The sequence below is a fragment of the Aplidium turbinatum genome, chromosome 3 (genome assembly GCF_918807975.1).
Source record: "Aplidium turbinatum chromosome 3, kaAplTurb1.1, whole genome shotgun sequence".
In the NCBI taxonomy this organism is placed as follows: Eukaryota; Metazoa; Chordata; class Ascidiacea; order Aplousobranchia; family Polyclinidae; genus Aplidium; species Aplidium turbinatum.
In genome coordinates this window covers 9,950,392-9,967,655 of record NC_137474.1, presented here as the reverse complement: position 1 = coordinate 9,967,655, position 17,264 = coordinate 9,950,392, and the positions used below count along the sequence as shown (strand labels likewise).

General features: G+C 40.3%; 2 protein-coding genes across 3 annotated transcripts in view; one reads left to right on the top strand and one right to left on the bottom strand.

The window, feature by feature from the left end:
- The first annotated feature begins 1,171 nt into the window (after positions 1-1,171).
- On the top strand, positions 1,172-6,121 carry LOC145766528 (uncharacterized). Its single transcript, XM_082578253.1, has 2 exons — positions 1,172-4,637; positions 4,899-6,121. Exons 1-2 carry the CDS (start codon positions 1,172-1,174, stop codon positions 6,119-6,121), a joined length of 4,689 nt encoding a protein of 1,562 aa, XP_082434379.1.
- Positions 6,122-13,560: 7,439 nt separating this feature from the next.
- LOC145766078 (major facilitator superfamily domain-containing protein 8-like) overlaps positions 13,561-17,264 on the bottom strand; it is a 30,243-nt gene continuing 26,539 nt past the window's right edge. For both annotated transcript variants that reach the window (XM_082577735.1, XM_082577734.1), the window contains exon 8: positions 13,561-16,923. In XM_082577735.1, coding sequence (XP_082433861.1) covers positions 16,813-16,923 — 111 coding nt within the window. In that variant the 3' untranslated portion in view covers positions 13,561-16,812. The remainder of the gene's footprint in view (positions 16,924-17,264) is intronic.

Sequence of the window (17,264 nt, the reverse complement as noted above, 5' to 3'; positions counted from 1 at the left end):
TTAGTTTAAAGAACATATCTCTGTCTATTTACAAGCAAAAGTTGAGGTTGATAGCTTTTTCACAAAGCGAGCAACCGGGCTTCAAACACAAGCAAATAGCGCCCGATGACTCGTTGCATTTCTGAATCGAAGCAAGTATAGCCTGTTAGAAACGATTCCCCGCCCATTTAATATTATTGTTGTATCTCTGCTCCATTCTATTTTCATGCTTGAGTGACCCGGCCATGCATTAACAATTTTTGCTAGTTGATCTTTCTTTTTACGTTTTGGCATGGACTGGAGTGGTCATTGTTTTATAAATCTGGAGAACTGGAGATTTGGAGTGACTAGGGAATATGTAAGAATTCGGTAAGCAACTGTTTGTTTCGTTTTATTATTGTCGTTTTCAATACACCATTTCTTCTAATAAGTAAGGCCTGCACTTTATCCAGTCTAGGCAAAAAACGTTCTAGACATCATTTATAAAACATACCTTTGCTTGGTGCAAGGTTATGCCTGTCTAGTTAACTCTAGCTAGTTGTGTAATTTGTTTGTTATCCTAGGGTAGTCTTTTCAGGTCTGCCAAGGATTCATTTATGGTATGTGCCTTTGTCTAGCTCACTTTAGCTAGTTGTGTAATTTGTTTTGTTATCCTAGGGTAGTCTTGTCAGGTCTGCCAAGGATTCACTATTGGTTTGTGCCTTTGAGCCTGCCATGCTGTAAAGTTTGTTTGAATTTTGTAATTTGTTTGTTATCCTAGGGTAGTCTTTTCAGGTCTGCCTAGGATTCATTTTGTTGGTGTGTGCCTTTGAGCCTGCCATGCTGTAAAGTTTCTTTGAACTTTGTAACTAGTTGTTTGTTATCCTAGGGTAGTCTTTTCAGGTCTGCCAAGGATTCATTTTTTGGTTTGTGCCTTTGAGCCCGCCACGTTGTAAACTTTGTTTAAATTTTGTAAATAGATCTTCACTTTGGGCAGTCTTGTCAGGTCTGCCAAAGATTGAAGCTTCTAAGCCTGTACTCTGTCAGGCCATTGTTCTAGTCAGGTAGAACTGGTTACCGTTAAACCCTGTAATTTTAGTAGGTTGCTTACTGACATTCTCCGTAACATCGTGAAGGTCAATTGTCACCTCACCAAAGGTAAGTACCATACAGATTTTGTTTTTTGTAGCTTGTATATTGCTGTGTGTTAATTATGGCTCGTAAAAAGCCCAAGCAAACTCCAAGACGGAGTAAGCCAAATGGTTATGCTAGTGGCTCAACAGAGCAGCATGAGGCCGCCTCTAATATTAGTGGTCAACATGACAGTAGCGAAGAGCTGCCAGGTCTTGTTGTGTTAGAACAAGAGCTGGTTGAAATCGAGCTTGGCATAACTTCCATCGACATGGAGCTATGCTCAAGTGATGATTTCCTGAGCTCTTCTGAAGTTTTGGAGGTAAAGAAAAGATGCCTTGAACTTCAAAGGAAGCTCTCCCTTAAACGTTTAGATTTACTCAAATGCAAACCACAGCAATCAGGCTCAATAGAATCTAGGATGAACCGTATGGGGGAAAGCATTTATGGTTTGCTTGAAGCATGCTCTACCCTCATTCGAAGCTGTCGAGAGCAATCCAAGCGAGTGTCACATCAAACATCATCGGTAGTTATGGATGCAGGCAGTGACACAGGCAAAGCTGCTGAGTCTAGCAGTCACGTGACACCCCGTGAGAGTGGTGTAAAGATACCACCTGTAAAAGCAGAACAGGGTATCCTTCAGGGCAGCAGTAGTGCTAGTAATATTCTTAATCCCTACACATCTCCCTTTCGCACTGAAGCTAATAATAGTAGTGAATTTCCCATCGTCGTGCCTCAACCCCAGCTCAGTGCAGGGTTTCAAAATGTTCATGGTCCTCGGTTGTCGCTGGAGAAGTTTGACGGCAATGTGTTAAAGTTCTTTAACTTTAAAAGGCGTTTTGAACGATACATTGAGTCAAACTATCTAAGCTTTGAAGATCGCATCGCCTTTTTGGAGGACAATTGTGTAGGCCAGGCCTTGGAAGTAATTTCTGGCCTGAGTTGCTTGCAAAATAGTGAAAGAGCATATGGAATGGCATGGGATAGATTAAGAAAAAGGTTTGGCAACCCTGGAAAACTCATGGCCAAAGTGAAGGAAGATTTGCTGCAAGGACCCCCTATTTCAGAGTGGGATGCGCCGGGCCTCACAAAGCTTTGCGACAAGATGTATAAGTGTGAAGTCAGTTTCGATGGCTGGGGTAAGTCTCACCTTTTAAACAGTGACGAGGTGCTTCAACGGCTGTTCCTGCGACTTCCTTATAAGTTAAAGGAGCAGTTTGTTAATGTTAATCACTTGGGATCGGACTGTGCCACGTTTGGCGATTTAAGAGTCTTGGTCGAGGATGCAGCCTCTCGAGCCGACAGCCAATATGGCCATCTTATGCAACCAGGCAAAGATGTTAAGAGAGCTCTACAACCAACGATGGCTCGATCTAATCCGCAAGGTGGCTACAAGCGTGCTTCGGTTTGCACAACCCAAGAGCAGATTTCCCAATCTGCTAACCATAAGCAAGAGTCCTGTTGTTTGTGTGCAGAGTCGCATGCCCTATGGAAGTGTGAGATGTTTAAACAAAAGCCTGTTGCAGAAAGAAGAACCCTGGTGCAAAAGCATAGACTGTGTTTTTGTTGCTTGAGAGCAGGCCACAGAGTGGTTGATTGCAGATTTAAGAAATCTTGTGCAACGTGTGGATCGAGGCATAATTCACTTCTGCATGTAAACCGTGTGGAAGAGGAAAGCCCCTCTGCTCTGAAGAAGGGCATCTCAGCAACAACGTCCGCAACTGTGCCAGCAACATCTGGGACAACAATTTTTAAGGTTTTGCCAGTTAAGGTATGGGCTGGGGACCCCTCCAACTATACCTATACTTATGCTTTTATCGATGAAGGTTCTAGCGTCAGTCTATGCTCCTCAAGCCTCGTATCTCGCTTAGGGGTTGCTGCGACAAAAAGCAATGTGGAGTTGCTGACCACCAATGCTGTCTCCTTTCATGACAAGAAAATTGATTTTTTGGCTGTGCAGGGAATGGAAGAGCAGGCTGTGTTTTCCGTTGCAGATGCTCTGGTGATGGACCAGATTGTGGATGTCAGCCACAGTATTCCCACCGAAGCACTTAGTAGTGCATATAGTCATTTGGAGGACTTAAAGTTCCCTGAACTAAAAGATAGGAAGGTTGAGTTGTTATTGGGTAGCGATCTTCACCAGGCTTATCTTTTGCAGGAAGTTCGTACTGGCGCACCAGGAGAACCATGTGGACTGCACACTCTTCTGGGTTGGACCATTTATGGGAAAGATGGTGGCGATAGGCAACTCAACTCACCAGTAATGGTAAACTTTCTTAGCGTAAAGGAGTCTTGCGATAGAATGTTAAATGTATTGTTGCAGGATTTTAATGACATCGATGAGCCACAGGCCCCCTGTCCTTCAATTGAGGATAAACGTGCGCTGCAGATCATGCAGGACACGGTGAAGAAGGTGGATGGACACTATTCTGTAGGGCTGTTGTGGAAGGATGAAGACCCGGACTTGTGCAATAATCGCTCTATGGCACTCAAGCGCCTAGAGGGAATGAAGCGCCGATTTATTACTGACCCGGTGTTATTCAATAAGTATCGTGATAAAATGCAGGAATATGTTAAATGTGGCTATGCTGTGCCACTTGAAACTGGTGTGGTAGACACACCAGGGAAGACGTGCTATGTGCCCCATCACTGCACGACCAATGCGGCCAAGTTTAGAGTCGTTTTCGACTGCAGCGCGAAGTTTAAAGGCGTGTCATTAAATGACAAGCTGCTTCATGGCCCAGATCTCACCAATAACCTTGTAGGAACATTGTTTCGCTTCAGGCAACATCCGATCGCTGTTGTGGGCGATATTAAGGCCATGTTTTCCCAAGTACGTGTAGACGAAGGAGACAGGGATGCCTTTCGATTCTTATGGTATCCGGACGATGATCTCAAGCGGGAACCTGTCGACTACCGTATGCAAACTCATGTGTTTGGAGCAAAGTCGTCGCCATGCTGTGCTGCCTTCGCACTTCGGATGACTGCCAAAGACAATGAAGCAGGTGCTGATCAAAACACTGTTAACACAGTTTTAAAAAATGTTTATGTTGACGATATTTGTCATTCATGTGAATCGCCGGATCAGGCTATCGAACTAATACAACAACTGCGTGAACTATTACAAAGTGGCGGCTTCCATTTAACTAAATTCCTGTCTAACAGTGCAGAGGTCTTGAGTTCTGTGTTGCAGGAAGACTTGGCGTCGAAGGTCGATTTGCCTCAGTGCCAGCTTCCAACGCAGAAAACCCTTGGTGTTGTGTGGAATGCTGCGAGCGATTGCATGGAGGTGAGGGTGAGTATCCAACAAAAGCCTAACACCCGGAGAGGCGTTCTCTCCATGATTTCGCAAACATACGACCCACTAGGTCTAATACAACCCTTCATTTTACCTGCTAGGCAACTCCTGCAGCAGGCATGTGACGCTCAACTTGATTGGGATGAACCCCTTAATGGCCTTGGGCCAGTAAACATTAATTGGGAAGCTTGGTTAAAGGCCCTTCCAGAGCTTGAATGTGTTTCCATCGCTAGAAGCCTGACTCTTTTTGGTAAATGTGCTATCCGCTTTGAATTGCATGGTTTTTGTGATGCCAGTACCAGTGGCTATGGGGTCGTGTTTTATGTTAAAGTGTTTTATGATGATTCTGTAGTAATTTGTAATTTTCTATTTGGCAAGGCTCGAGTGGCTCCATTAAAGCCTGTTAGCGTACCTCGCCTGGAGCTCACTGCTGCTGTGCTCGCTGCCAAAGTCTGCAATTTTATCCTGACGGAGTGTGATTTTAAATTCAATTGTGTTGTCTTATGGACAGACTCAACTGTTGTGCTGCGTTACATTAATAATACTTCGACTCGTTTCCACACCTTTGTGGCTAATAGGCTGAGCACTATTCACATGCTTACCAGTGTCAATCAATGGCATTATGTACCGACTACTTTAAACCCCGCTGACCTCGCGTCTCGGGGAGTTTGGCCTGATAAAGTTAATACCGCTAAGCTTTGGTTCAATGGTCCTAAGTTTTTGCATGATGTCACGAGCAATTGGCCAAACCAGTCCGACTTTGTTGGCGGAATTTCGTCAGACGATCCAGAGGTTAAAAACATTGAACATTGCTCAGCCCAACAACACGCGATTACGGACTCGGACTCTCTCTGTCGGTTGTTTACCCGCTACTCGAACTTCCACGATCTACAAAGAACGGATGTTTGTATTTTTAATTGTTTGGCGACCCGTGCTGTGCACTTTGAGGTCGTGCAATCCCTGGAGGCAAGCGCATTCATTCAAGCCTACCGAAGATTCTGCAGCCGTAGAAACGTTTGTCCTACTGATCTGTACAGTGACAACGGAGGAAACTTTGTTGCTGCAGACCGCGAACTTCGGCAAGGACTCAAGAACCTCCATCCAAAGAAAGTCGCAGATGTCTTACTTCGGCATGAAACGAACTGGCACTTCAACCCTCCGCGTGCCTCACACCAAGGCGGCTTCTACGAAACATTTTTTCGTTTATTAAGAAAATTGATGCGGTCGCTGGTGGGAAACGCTACGTTGGATGAATTCGACCTTCTCACGCTGGTAGCAGAGATTGAAAGAATTTTAAACGATCGTCCCATCACTTCGCTCCCATCGTCACCAGATGATCTGCAAGCCCTGACTCCAAGTATGATACTCACCGGATCAGCTTGTGACACCCTACCGCCAGATGTTTTTATGAAGGCTGACGGTTATCGACGCTCTTGGAGAAAGACCCAATACCTCACAAACAAGTTTTGGGAACAATGGCTGTTGCAATATCTCCCTCTGTTGCAGCCCCGACAAAAGTGGTTTGGCACATCTCCAAGCTTGAAACCAGGCGATTTGGTACTGGTAACGGACGAGGCAACTAAACGTGGGCACTGGCCCAAGGCTATTGTAAAGGAAGTTATGCCGGACACTAATAAACTTGTCAGACGCGTGCGAGTAAAGGTTGCTGACGGTACAGAGTTTGTTCGCGACATCAGAAAGATCTGCCTGCTAGAGGGCAGTATGGACTTTTAAAATGACAATTTTGTTTTCTAGGCTGGCTGGTTGGCACGATTGCACAACGGACATTTCTCATGCTACTTAGGTTTCAGTTTTGAATTGTATTGCGTGTCTGTGTTTTACTATTATTTTATTTTTTGTGTTTTGTCAATTCATTGCTTAATTATCACGACTCGACTTAACAGTCGCGTGTTTTTTCTGGTAGCCTACTTTTGCTCTGACGTTAATGTCACTTGCGCTGGTCATAGCATTGTGCAGTATTAGGTTGTATGTGTGCTTTTGTTTATGCCATATCCCCACTTCTGCCACTGGTACCATGTATGCTATCATTTGTTTTTCGTGTATCCGTTTATGCTGACTTCCAGTTGTCGGTAGACTTATGTTTTTGTGCTTAATTTTAGCAATCGCTAAGCATGTTGGTCAAAAGGATTTTTTAACTCCTCTTGGGCGTGTCTTCGATGTCCTTCTGTAGGCTACTGTTATGCATGTTCTATTAAGTTTGTGTGTAATGCAAGCCAGCTTTTATGTTGCAATTGTGATCCTTGCTAACCGCGAATATTTTTGATTCTGGTCGACATTTGCATAATTCATGTCAATTGTCGTTTATGTGGCCACCTTGTGGCAATTAATTGGTTTGTGTTTTGCTTCATTTTAATCGTTTTACATTGGTAAAACCCTCATTTGTTAAACTCTGGTTTTGGGGGTGGGTATGTTAGAAACGATTCCCCGCCCATTTAATATTATTGTTGTATCTCTGCTCCATTCTATTTTCATGCTTGAGTGACCCGGCCATGCATTAACAATTTTTGCTAGTTGATCTTTCTTTTTACGTTTTGGCATGGACTGGAGTGGTCATTGTTTTATAAATCTGGAGAACTGGAGATTTGGAGTGACTAGGGAATATGTAAGAATTCGGTAAGCAACTGTTTGTTTCGTTTTATTATTGTCGTTTTCAATACACCATTTCTTCTAATAAGTAAGGCCTGCACTTTATCCAGTCTAGGCAAAAAACGTTCTAGACATAGCCTACCGTACAAGTCTCCCCGGTCTGCGATCATTTTATGGCTTTATTTAATTAGTTATAAGCAGTGGCTCCGAGAGGGGGGGGAAGTCGGGCCAGTTTTCCCCCTAGTAAAGCATTATAAAGGAAAATCGAGTAGTTTTTTGTTTTTGCACTTTTGAGGGGACCCATTTTTAGTACTAAAGTAAAAATGTACCAACTAAATAATCAACATATTCTTAAATGAAGTGCGTAGTTCCAAGTACCGGTATTTCTCAATCATTGTAAATGTCACTTTCGATGCTTCTCATCAAGAACAAATCATTTTCGTGTTAAGGTAGGCGATGTTGAACAGCTTCAAGACGTAAAATCTGAAGCTGAAATGATTTCTGTATCACTGAACGGTTTCGATTGTATTGATAGTTTCAACTTGAAAACTGGTGCTGTTTTAGCTAAGCGGGAACTATTTTTGCTTGACAACTGAACCTTAACTTCAAAATCTGCGTTGGCCAGGCATAGGATGTTGTATCCAATATAAGTTATCTGGGAAAGTTAAAGGTATCTGTTCCCGACAATTTTCACCAAATCAAACGTCATATAAAAACCGTTATGGTCTACTTAACCTAGCTGGCATCTTACGTCATGGAAATTGCTAGAAAATGTCCAAATATTGCACCATCGGTCGTAAGACCTGATGAAGTATTGCATCACTACCTTTGAACACCGGTTTGAATTGCGTGACAATGTCTTTCATTATTGATGATGATGATCCAGTCACAGTTACTGTCTACGTGCATTTGAGATATCGCAAATTATTCTAGTCATTCGTGAAATGGTTGCTTGAGAGTTAGTCGCACATTTAACTGTTTGCTTAGTGCTTGCCAGCTGGATAAAATTTCCGTCTTTTATCCAAGTAATCTGTTCTGTAGTGACAAGTTTTAGTGGTGTACGGCGTTGCATCCCATTTTCGACAGCCAGGTGGCTAATTTTACAGAAATACAATTTTGAATAGACGTTTCAAAGGAGTGTTTCTTTTTCGGTCATTACATACAGACGAACGGATTCGGGAATCTTATGTTACAATTTTCCCACGAAGAGATTATGGTTTACCGCTGTGACCAGTATCAGTCCAAGCACGATTAAAGAAAGTAAATCCTGTATATTTTTTGTTTATGGATCATCATCATCATCAATCATCATCTCCGCCTGCAGCAGATTGCGCATCAACATGAGTCATTTGCTTCCAAGAGTGGCGATTTTGAGCCAGCTCGCCCAGTGTTGCCAAGTTGAGTCCGGTCCATGATTGGATGTTGTCTTGCCATCGTTTTGGTTGTCTGCCACGTTTTCTTTTTTCTTCTACTTTTCTTTCGGTGCAAACTTTGCTGATTTCGAATTGTGATCTTTTAATGTGGCCGAATAGTTTTAAAACTTTTGATTTTATTATTGCTGCAATTGGATGTAATTTTGTCATAATTGAAAGATCTTCTGTTTTCGTGTGGTCAAGTAGCCATTTGTTGGTCATGCTTCTCATGATGTGATTTTGGAAGGTAGTGAGTTTTTTCTTTATTTGAGTTTTTTGTTTATGGAAGTTGTTGCTTAGGCTAAATCTAGTTGAAAGAGCCCGGAAAGAAATTAGGGGCCAAAAGTGGTCATTTAATGCTTTACGTGCGAAATGCTCTGTTAAAAGCACCCTAAATTAAATCATGAAAGTTGGTTCTTCTCCAGTCCGGGGGGCATAGTTCAGCAAAAGCAAGGTTGAGAAAAACCTGGGATATTTTTAAAAAGCCCTTGTCTTTTTGGGCTTTTTTGTGTTTTTTAAAATCTATTTAAGAAAGATAGTTTCACGCTTATTTTCTTTCAAAATGAATTTCGGAGTTAGTGTATGTCGCAGACCGGGGAGACTTGTATACTTGCTTCGATTCAGAAATGCAACGAGTCATCGGACGCTATTTGCTTGTGTTTGAAGCCCGGTTGCTCGCTTTGTGAAAAAGCTATCAACCTCAACTTTTGCTTGTAAATAGACAGAGATATGTTCTTTAAACTAACGTTCATTAAATGCTGGTATCTTTGAAGGTATTTTTCGTATAAATGGTTAAACTCGGTCAAGTTCAACTCTTTACCATGGAAATATTTTTAACTTTTAGGGTTTGGCTTAGCTTTATTTGGGTAGACGATAGCTTGTGCTTTCCAGCAATGGTTCAATTGTTAAAATCGAAGCAGAAACAAGCAACTTAGAACTAATTTAATAAAGCCATATAATGATCGCAGACCGGGGGAGACTTGTATACTTGCTTCGATTCAGAAATGCAACGAGTCATCGGGCGCTATTTGCTTGTGTTTGAAGCCTGGTTGCTCGCTTTGTGAAAAATCTATCAACCTCAACTTTTGCTTGTAAATAGACAGAGATATGTTCTTTAAATTAGCGTTGATTAAATGCTGGTATCTTTTGAAGGTATTTTTCGTATAAATGGTTAAACTCGGTCAAGTTCAACTCTTCACCTAGGAAATATTTTTAATTTTTAGACTCTGGCTTAGCTTTATTTGGGTAGACGATAGCTTGTGCTTTCCAGCAATGGTTCAATTGTAAAAATCGAAGCAGAAACGACAGAGATATGTTCTTGATTAATTGCTGGTATCTTTAGAAGTATTCTTCGGATAAATAGTTAAACTTGGTCAAGTTTCACTCTTTTCTAAGGAGATATGTGGTGTTTTTCGGGCCTGTGTTACATTGCTTTGCGTAGGTGAGATCTTCTGCTTTGCAGGGCTGGTTCAATTGTAAAAATTGAAGCAGAAACAAGCAAATCACAACTAATTTACTAAAGGCGGACACTTGCATGCTTTTTATCGTCATGGTTGACTAATTTCACCCTATTTTTCTTCTATTTTTTTGGTGGATACCTCCTCCGTGACGTCATCGCCTTTTTAACCAAGGGGAGCTTGTAAACCAGCTCCTAATTCAACAAGGGGTGTAACCCAATGTCTCAAAAACTCATGAATTTTTGATAAGGTGCACTTGAATGAGCTTAATCTGATAAAAGAAATTTCAGTAAAATCCAACGAGAAATAGCGGAGCTACACTGATTTGATTGTACCACTAGAGGCGCTGCGCGCGATAAGGTAAAAATACAAATATTGATAAAATTTGCAGCTCTAATTCTAGGAATGTGGCAAAAACTGGTAATGTACCATTTTTGGGGGTGTAGAATTCACAAATGAGGTCAAATTAAGCAAAAAAGACTTGCAAATGGGTCAAAACTGGGATTTTATTTTCAAAAGTGACCCATTTCAAGCGCGTGCCCTCCGAAAAGGGGATGATGCTTCGAAAAAATAAAAATAGGAAAATGACTTTCAGGAATCATGTCCAATATTCAAAATACTGATTAAATGAATAAAGTAAAGCAGCAAGAATCAAAGTTAAAAACACGCAACAAGATGACTGCAGGTTTAACTGAAACAGTGAATGCCTAAAACCAGTAGGCTACTTTCCAACAGCGTAAATTTATCTATCTTTAGGGCCACTGTCAAGAAACGTTAAAAAGACATCAGACAAGACAGAAAAAAGGATTAGCAATTACAATGATAGAGAAAAAGCTCTGAGCAAAGGAAAAGGTGAAGGTAAAGTTAAAGTAATTTTTTGTCCACAGAGGGGAAGTTCTGACCATCTTTTTGGTTAAGAGCATGTTGTGCTTTCTGGTTTATGTACCACTTTTCTATAAACAATCTTTTTGTATAAGCCAGTTATAGAGTGTTTGCAAAGAGCGGAATGCTCCGGACGTTGAAATTTAATAGCTCTTTGGTGCTCGTTGATTCTTGATTTAAGATCACGTTTTGTCTGTCCAATGTAGATTAAATCACAGTCATGACACGGAACTTGGTAGATCAATCCAGAAACTTCATCTTCTTTCATGGGATCTTTAGCCGAGGGAAGGTATTTACCTATTGTCAGATAGGGTTTTATCGCAACCTTTATTCCTATGTCATTGAGGATACGCTGAATTTTGTCAGTTACCCACCTTATGTAAGGAAGACAAGTAAAAGATTTATAAGGAGAAAGCGAAGGTTTCGGTTTGGGTCGATGTATGCAAGCAAGTTTTCGTGGAGATCCGTTGAGCATTAAAGTGTTGTGAATGTTTTTCTTGTGGTGTGAACGTTCAGAATCATCCGTTATGTGAGTGTCCAGTCTGTTGTAGAATGTTTTGGCCACTGTGAGATTTTAATGCTTGGGGTGATGTGAGTTGAACTGCAGGTATCTGTCTGTATGTGTTGTTTTTTTGTGTGTAGTAGTGGTTAGTTTTTTGTTGCTGCTATGGCGAACCACTTTAACATCCAAAAATGAAATTGTGCCGTTGACTTCATGTTCTATGGTAAATTGAATGGATGATGAAATACTGTTAAGGTGCTTGTGAAAATCATTAGCCTAACTGCAGTTTTTTTGATGATGCAAAACGTGTCGTCAACATATCTAACCCATAATTGTGGAGGAGTGTGAAAAGTGTTGATCGCTTTGCGTTCAACGAATTCCATGAAGATGTTAGCAACAACTGGAGAGATGCAGGAGCCCATCGGCGTAGACATAAATTTGGCGATACAACACATCTTTATAACAAAAAACAGTAGATTGAAAACACACTTTTAAAGCTTGAATCACGTCATCTGCACATAATTTTGTACGATTTACAAGTGAATCGTCTGCCAATAACAGGTTGGATATTAGGTCCAAGGCTTCTGTCAGAGGGGCAGAAGTAAAGAGGCTTACAACATCAAACAAAACGAGACAGTCTTCCTGGCTAACATCAATATCTTTAATTATTTTGACAAACTCCGTGGAACTTTTTATGCAATATTGATGATCGAAGAGTGGAGATAAAATATCAATCAAAAATTTTGATAATTCATAGGTAGGTGAGCCAATAAAGGAGACAATAGGGCGAAGAGGAATATTAGGTTTGTGAATCTTAGGTAAACTATAAATTCTGGGAGTAACGCCTTTATCACATTTAAGACTGCGATAGGTAAGCATGGTGATTTTACGTTCAGTGGCTACTCGCCAAACTAATTTCGTAACTGACTTGGCTATGTTCACAAGAGGACTAGGTTTCACAGGTAAAGTCTTTTAAGTGTTACAGTCATTTAAAAGAGTCATTAATTTAAAGTCATAATCCTTACTGTCCATGACGACTGTTGTATTTCCCTTGTCTGCTTTCACAATCTTGATTGGATTGATCTACCAATCCAGTTTCTGGATTGATCTACCACGTTCCGTGTCATGACGACTGTGATTTAATCTACACTGGACAGACAAAACGTGATCTTAAATCAAGAATCAACGAGCACCAAAGAGCTATTAAATTTCAACGTCCGGAGCATTCCGCTTTTTGCAAACACTCTATAAATTCAGACCATAAAATTACTTGGACCTACGCTACCATTTTTAAAACTGAAAAGGATTATACAAAAAGATTGTTTATAGAAAAGTGGTACATAAACCAGAAAGCACAACATGCTCTTAACCAGAAAGATGGTCAGAACTTCCCCTCTGTGGACAAAAAATTACTTTAACTTTACTTTTACCTTTGCTCAGAGCTTTTTCTCTATCATTGTAATTGCTAATCCTTTTTTCTGTCTTGTCTGATGTCTTTTTAACGTTTCTTGACAGTGGCCCTAAAGATCGATAAATTTACGCTGTTGGAAAGTAGCCTACTGGTTTTAGGCATTCACTGTTTCAGTTAAACCTGCAGTCATCTTGTTGCGTGTTTTAACTCTGATTCTTGCTGCTTTACTTTATTCATTTTATCAGTAGCCTATGTTTTTGTGTTGTGTCATCGTTGCTGAACAGGTTGTGTTAACCTGTTATGGCCTCCTTGATAAAGTTAGTCGTGCTGACTGACGAAACGTCGGAAATACAAAAAGCTAGTTATCATCTTTAACATCAGGAGGTAACCTAGTAAATAGTCACCAGAAGAACGCAAGTTACTTTAATTATCAAATGCCTGGTGAACAGTCTCACTCTGTTTTTATGCTGATAAGAGTTAAAAAAAATAATCTTTTTTATTTATTTGCATCAGACTCAAGATGGTAGCCTATGCAGTTGCACCTATTGTTAGTCCAGCATCAACATCATAATTGTCCGAAACATTGACGTCTAACTCTAAAAACTACTTAATTTGTATTAGTCTAACTCTAGACAGCTCAAAAAGCACTGCAGGTTAGTGAGGGAAAACACGCTTGCCTGCCTTGCTAGTTTGAATAGCTTCGACTGACCAGGGTTGCCAATAGGGATATCACTGGCATATAGTCCAGCAGTTTCTGTCGTAACGGAAATTTCAAGACTACAACATGGTACTGCGAAATTTGCAGTACCTCTCTCAGCCAAAATCGCCGCTTCTAAGAGTTTCGCACATGCGCAATACAGCACAAACAAGCCGAAACTGGGACTGCAGTACCAGAGTTTCCGTATCAGAATTTGTTTAATACAGTGATTTGTGCTATTGTTTTCTAGATATGACGATTGGTTTGAGAAGAATTAAAAAAATTACACATACATTACAGTAGTCTCTTCAATAAAGGTTAGGTTATACATTTGGTTATATGTGTGCAACAGGTGAAATTACGCCAGGGGGTGCTGCAGTACCGCAGCACCTTCTGACGAGCCGCCACTGGCGATTACACCGGAAAATAATAGTCTAGCCCAGTGGTTTTCAACCTTTTTGGTGGAACGGAACCCCATGAAATATTCCAAAAGCTCGAGGAACCCCATCTCGAACACGTTCACGGCGATTTGACCCACCGGTGTACAAACGATTAAAAATTTATTAATAGTGGCAAACCTAATCAATATTTGATTATATTTAAACAATATGCATATAATAATAAAACAGACTCTCGGATTTGAATGTAAACTTGCGGAACCCTGGTTGAAAACCACTGGTCTAGCCGGAGATTTCTTCGCAATAGTCGATGCAAAGGTAAAGCACTAAACACAAAAGGAAATTGAACAAAAGCGTATTGTGCTGCGTCATGGGGGTTCCCCAACATCATGGCAAGCAATAATGCAACGAAAAATACTGCAAGTAATCAAATTAAATATGCACACAAGGATAGATTCGAAAAATTAATTACGCACTTAACGGGTTAATGAAAATATATAAAATTTTGTTGCCCGGACAATACTTTCTGACTTTAATGCTAAAACTATGTATTGCAGATTTTGTTTGAATAAATTTTCTATCTCCCAGCGGAGCACATGGCGCACCTGCCAACATTTCATGACGCACAGGTAAAACAACGCTGACCAGAAGTATCGGATGTTTGATGACAAAACGTTCACTAGAGTCTAGACTTTTTTGCAGTAGCTACATTTCTAGGGGGGGGGGGACAACTAACCCCATGAAACATTCCAAAAGATCGAGAAACTCCATCTCGAACACGTTCACGGCGATTTGAGCCACCGGTGTACAAACGATTAAACTGTCTTAAAGAACTCCTTGAAGCGAAGAAAACATGTCGACGAAATTTGGTGGGAAAGCAGAAAGTTAAAGGTGATCGCACCACAAAAAAACAACGAAAATTCGGGACCGCAACGAACGTGTTAAAGCGTAGCAAATTTATTAACAGTGGCAAACCTAATCAATATTTGATTATATTTAAACATATGCATAAAATTATATAATAGACTCTCGGATTTGAATGTAAACTTGCGGAACCCCTAGACTGACTGGCGGAACCTTAGGGTTCCGCGGAACCCTGGTTGAAAACCACTGGTTTAGCCAGAGAATTCTTCGCAACAGTCGATAAAAAGGTAAAGCAATAAACACAAAAGGAAATTGAACAAAAGCGTATTGTGCTGCGTCATGGGGGTTCCACAATATCCTAACAAGCAATAATACGACGAAAAATACTGCAAGTGATCAAATTAAATAAGCACAGTATCAGGAAATTGAACAAAAGCGTATTGTGCTGCGTCACGGGGGTTCCACAATATCCTGGCAAGCAATAATGCGACGAAAAATACTGCAAGTGATCAAATTAAATATGCACAGTAAAGATAGCTTCAAAAAATTAATTACGCACTTAACGGGTTAATGAAAATATATAAAATTTTGTTGCCTGGACAATACTTTCTGACTTTAATGCTAAAATTATGTACTGCAGATTTTGTTTGAATACATTTATATCTCCCAGTGGAGCACATGGCGCACCTGCCAACATTTCATGACGCACAGGTAAAACAACGCTGACCAGAAGTATCGGATGTTTGATGACAAAACGTTTACTAGAGTCTAGACTTTGTTACAGTAGCTACATTTGTTTAAGGGGGGGGGACAACTAACCCCATGAAACATTCCAAAAGATCGAGAAACTCCATCTCGAACACGTTCACAGCGATTTGACCCACCGGTGTACAAACGATTAAGCTGTCTGAAAGAACTCCTTGAAGCGAAGAAAACATGTCGACGAAATTTGGTGGGAAAGCAGAAAGTTAAAGGTGATCGCACCACAAAAAAACAACAAAAATTCGGGACCGCAACGAACGTGTTAAAGCGTAGCAATTTAATAACAGTGGCAAACCTAATCAATATTTGATTATATTTAAACAATATGCATATAATAATAAAATAGACTCTCGGATTTGAATGTAAACTTGCGGAACCCCTAGACTTACTGGCGGAACCCTGGTTGAAAACCACTGGTTTAGCCAGAGAATTCTTCGCAACAGTCGATGAAAAGCTAAAGCACTAAACACAAAAGGAAATTGAACAAAAGCGTATTGTGCTGCGTCATGGGGGCTCCACAATATCCTAGCAAGCAATAATACGACGAAAAAGACTGCAAGTGATCAAATTAAATACGCACAGCATCAGGAAATTGAACAAAAGCGTATTGTGCTGCGTCATGGGGGTTCCACAATATCCTAGCAAGCAATAATGCGACGAAAAATACTGCAGTGATCAAATTAAGTATGCACAGCTTCGAAAAATTAATTACGCACTTAACGGGTTAATGAAAATATATAAAATTTTGTTGCCCGGACAATACTTTCTGACTTTAATGCTAAATTTATGTATTGCAGATTTTGTTTGAATAAATTTTCTATCTCCCAGGCCCAGCGGAGCACATGGCAATCTTTCATGGAGCACCTGCCAACATTTCATGACGCACACTCGCACAGGTAAAAGAAACGCTGACCAGAAGTATTGGATGTTTGATGACAAAACGTTCACTAGAGTCTAGACTTTGTTGCAGTAGCTACATTTCTTTAAGAGGGGATGGGGGGGGAACAACTGTTGAGGGGCAAATATTTTAATATTTCAAATAAACAGTTTGTTTTAAAATTTGGTACTGAATGTAGTTAACTATTTTTGAAGCGGTATTTACAATGTCTCAAAACATTGTAACAGCATTAAGAAGTAACTAAAAAAAAAACACATTTTTGGGGGGCAAGATACAGAAAATTTTGGACGGGCAATTGTTCCCCCAAGTCTCCCATGATTGTTCCTGCTTTGCTGCAGCTGTCTGGAAACAGAAACACTAGTTTGATTCCTTTTAAGACATTTTGCTCTATTGGACAAAAACAGTTCCACTATTGAAGAAATATATTGTTTTGACATCAACTATGATGTTTTGCTGATAGAAATATAAAATGTGGACCAGACTGAAAAACCAGAAATTTATAGAAATTCTTTTGCGAGATGTCAGTCAATTGAATTTAGGCCCCATGGGTGTCTCCACTAGACTGCTGTAAGAGAGATGTCGTTTCCGAGTTTCTTAGAGCTTGATTTCTTGGACCAAGTCGTTTGTAGGATAATAATACCATTGCCTGAACAAAAAAACAAGACACAGTGTTGATAGAACTTAGCAGGGCTACAGCTTAGTCTGCAAGTTAAACGCAATAGCACTGCGCTTTGTTTTCTAGTTTGTGTATTTTTGTCTTATTAGTATTATATATCCTTAAATTGTAAAAAATGTAACTAGAAAAGATATACTTGGACTACTCACAACAAAAATGTTTTATGTCATTCTTTGTTTTTGTTGCGAAAAAAATTGCTGATTGTTCATTTCGCTTTAAATTCGAAACGATTACCCAATATTCAAGCTTACGATTGCCACACAAAGAAATATTTCATAACTTTAACATTTTTCATATGCTTCCGGTACAAG